Source organism: Bison bison, unplaced genomic scaffold (genome assembly GCF_000754665.1).
Source record: "Bison bison bison isolate TAMUID 2011002044 unplaced genomic scaffold, Bison_UMD1.0 scf7180017858178, whole genome shotgun sequence".
Lineage (NCBI taxonomy): Eukaryota > Metazoa > Chordata > Mammalia > Artiodactyla > Bovidae > Bison > Bison bison.
In genome coordinates, this window is record NW_011488751.1 from 1 (window position 1) to 3,847 (window position 3,847).

The window sequence follows — 3,847 nt, forward strand, 5'->3', positions numbered from 1 at the left end:
TGCTTTGCTAGCATGTGAGATGAGTGCATTGTGTGGTAGTTTGAACATTGTTTGGCATTACCTTTCTTTGGGATTGGAGTGAAAACTGACCTTTTCCAGTCCTGTAGCCACTGCTGAGTTTTCCAAATTTCTTGGCATATTGAGTGCAGCACATTCACAGTATCATCTTTTAGGATTTAAATAGCTCAACTGGAATTCCATCACCTGCACTAGCTTTATTCATAGTGATGCTTCCTAAGGCTCACTTGACTTTGCATTCCAGGGTGTCTGTCTCTAGGTCAGTGATCACACCATCGTGGTTATCTGGGTCATGAAGATCTTTTTTGTATAGTCCTGTGTATTCTTGCCACCTCTTCTTAATAGCTTCTGCCTCTGTTAGATCCATACCATTTCTGTTCTTAATTGGGGCCATCTTTGCATAAAATATTCCCTTGGTATCGCCAATTTTGTTGAAGGGATCTCAATCTTTCCCATTCTGTTGTTTTCCTCTATTTCTCTGCATTGATCATTGGGGAAGCTTTCTTATCTCTCCTTGCTATTCTTGAACTCTGAATTCAAATGGACATATCTTTCCTTTTCTCCTTTGCCTTTAGCTTCTCTTCTTTTCTCAGCTATTTGTAAGGCCTCCTCTGACAACCATGTTGCCTTTTTGCATTTCTTTTCCTTGGGGATGGTCTTCATCACTGCCTCCTGTACAATGTCATGAACCTCCTCCCATAGTTCTTCAGGCACTCTGTCTGTCAGATCGAATCCCTTGAATCTATTTGTCACTACTACTGTATAATCATAAGGGATTCAAGTCTTACCTGAATGGTCTAGTGGTCTTCCCTACTTTCTTCAAATTTAGTCTGAATTTGGCAATAAGGAGTGCAGGATCTGAGCCACACTCGGCTGCCAGTCTTGTTTTTGCTGACTGTTTGGAGCTTCTTCATCTTCAGCTGCAAAGAATATAATCAACATGATTTCAGTACTGACCATCTGGTGATGTCCATGTATAGAGCCTTCTCTTATATTGCTGGAAGAGGGTGTTTGCTATGACCAGTATGTTCTCTTGGCAACACTCTGTTAGGCTTTACCATGCTTCATTTTGTACTCCAAGGGCAAATTTGCCTGTTACTCCAGGTATTTCTTGACTTCCTACTTTTGCACTCCAGGTCCCTATAATGAAAAGGACATCGTTCTGGGTGTTAATTCTAGAAGGTCTTGTAGGTCTTCATAGAACCATTCAACTTCAGCTTCTTTAGCATTACTGGTTGGGGCATAGACTTGGATAACTGTTATATTCAATGGTTTGCCTTGGGAATGAAGAGAGATCGTTGTCACTTTTGAGATTGTACCCAAGTAGTGCATTTCAGACTCTTTTGTTGACTAGGAGGGTGACCCCACTTCTTCTAAGGGATTCCTGCCCACAGCAGTAGATACAACGGTCACCTGAGTTTAATTCACTCATTCCAGTCCAGCAAAACTTAGCTGAGACTAATGTGAATGTGTGCACAGGACAGGGATGGGAGGACAGCCAAAGAGTGGGCAGCCGAGGTGTGTAGGGCATCCCACCAACTGCACTCCGACCACCAGCTCCTAACCCATGTCACAATGCCGGGGCATCCCTAGCAAACTCTGACACTCTGCTGTCCTGTGGGGGTTGGAGTCAGGCCAGCCAGGAGAGGAAAGATGGGCAACCCATTCTTTCTCCTGTGTGCTCTATTGTTGGAGAGCATGAACTCTCTCAGACCACCTTCTAAGAGAACTGCAGGCTGAGCGAGTGTGGTGGTCGTCGCTCCTCCACAGGCCCCACTGACCACATAGCTGCTGCCTGTACACCCTGACTCCTGGGGAGGGCGCTCCCTCTGAAGGCGGCCAGCCCTGTGATCCTGCAGCTCGCACCTCTAAAGAATGAAACTGCTCTAAAATCGGCTCTGCTCTCCCACTGATGCTCCGCTTAGGCCTGGGAGGCACTGTGGTGTGCACCTTCCCTCTTCACTCCTCCCTTGTTAGGCTGCATCTCCCCTGACCTCCCCTCTGGGTATCACACAGCTGATGCCCATGTCCCATGTGAGTGTCGAGTTCAGCCCTGGTCTGGGCTGTGACAGGCAGAGGAAGCAGCGCCCAGATGGAGGACCCAGTCACTGAGACAGACGTGACCGTAATGTGGCTCCCACGGCTCCAAGCAAGCACCCCACAGGGTGTGCAGAGGAGCCAGGGGCATGGAAGTCAGGATGAGCGAGGACATGCCACACGCTGACTGTGTCACAACCCCTGACCTGCTGATTTTCAGGCCATGGAGGTGGACTTTCTCCTCTCTGGGAATCGGTGACATCTGGACATTACAAGAAAGAACCGTTAGATTCTCAAGGATGCAGAGAGCTCAGCTGAGGTTGCCATCAAGAAAATATCTCAGAGACAAAGATGCTAAGTTAGGTCTCTAGTTCTGCAGGAGAGAAAGGCGTAGCTCCACACAAGCCTGGTGAGGGTTGGTCCCTTACCTGCTCCCAGCCTGTCCCAGGATAGAGCTATCACTGGGTCATGTCCTGATGGCATGAAGTCTGTAACAATTTCTGAAATTAAAGAATGAGTAAATAAGGGGTGGGAGGTGCAGAATTAGACACCTGAGCAAGTGCAGAAAGAGCACAGCTCAGGAGCATCCCTGCGGGGAGGGAGAGCACGTCCTTGAAAGCAAGGACAGGGAGATGTAAGCCGCCCTTACACAGTAAAGTCTCAGCTTGGCAGGACCCCTTGAGTCTTTTCTCATAGTAAATGCCCCGTCTCCCACAGGGTGAGTGCTCCAAGCACACTTGGTAATGAGTAAATCAGAGGAAATGGTTATGCTTCAGATCAGCCAGTATTTATCAGGAAGAAGAGTGGTATCTACTTGCCCTGCAGTTGGGCACTGAAGGGTGTCTGTTCTCCAAGAGAGGATGACTTTGTGACCCTGACCTGTTCCCTCTCACTGCCTCCCACTGGCTCCTAACTCTCTGTCCTGTGTCACCAGCTCAGGGCCATGTCACCCCAAGGAAACGGAAACCTCTCAGTGATGCCTCTGCAGGAGTTTGTGCTGGATGGATTTGCGGGTGGTCTGCAGACTCAGTCCCTGCTCTTTGCTCTGTTCCTGGCCCTGTACATGGTGGCCGTCCTGGCGAACCTCACCATGATCATGATCATCACCCTGGATGCCAGTCTGCACTCCCCAATGTACTTCTTCCTCAAGAACCTCTCCTTTGTGGACCTGTGTTACTTGTCTGTCATCTACCCCAAGGCCCTGGCAAACACCGTATCTTCCTCCAAGGTCATCACGTTTGAGGGATGTATCATTCAGTTTTTCTTTTTCTCTCTAATGGGAGCCACTGAGGCATTCCTCTTGGCCGTGATGGCCTATGACCGCTTCGTCGCCATCTGCAGCCCCGTGCACTATCCCATCTCCATGTGCCCCTCGATCTGTGCCTGCCTGGTGCTGGGCTGCTACTGCGGGGGCTGCCTCAACTCCATCCTGCAGGCCAGCTTCACATTCACTCTCCCGTTCTGCAGCTCCACCCACATCGACCACTTCTTCTGTGATGTGCCGCCTCTGCTCAAGCTTGCCTGTGCTGACACTGCGATTAATGAGCTGGTCATGTTTGGAATTTGTGGCCTCATCATCGTGGGCACCACACTCGTGGTCCTCGTCTCCTATGGCTACATCACAGTGGCCATCCTGAGGATGCGCTCAGGAGGAGGGAGACACAAGCTCTTCTCCACCTGCGGCTCCCACATGACAGCCGTGTCCCTTCTTTATGGGACTGTCTTTGTCATGTATGCCCAGCCGGGAGCCGTGGAGTCCATGGAGCAGGGCAAGGTGGTCTCTGTCTTCTAC

At 49.7% G+C, this 3,847-nt stretch overlaps 1 protein-coding gene across 1 annotated transcript; it reads left to right on the forward strand.

Annotated features, from left to right (window-relative positions):
- Positions 1-2,998: 2,998 nt before the first annotated feature.
- Positions 2,999-3,847, forward strand: LOC105004818 (olfactory receptor 12-like; the record flags this gene model as incomplete). Its single annotated transcript, XM_010862560.1, has 1 exon — positions 2,999-3,847. A coding segment is annotated over exon 1 (849 nt), but the record flags the coding sequence as incomplete, so codon positions are not given.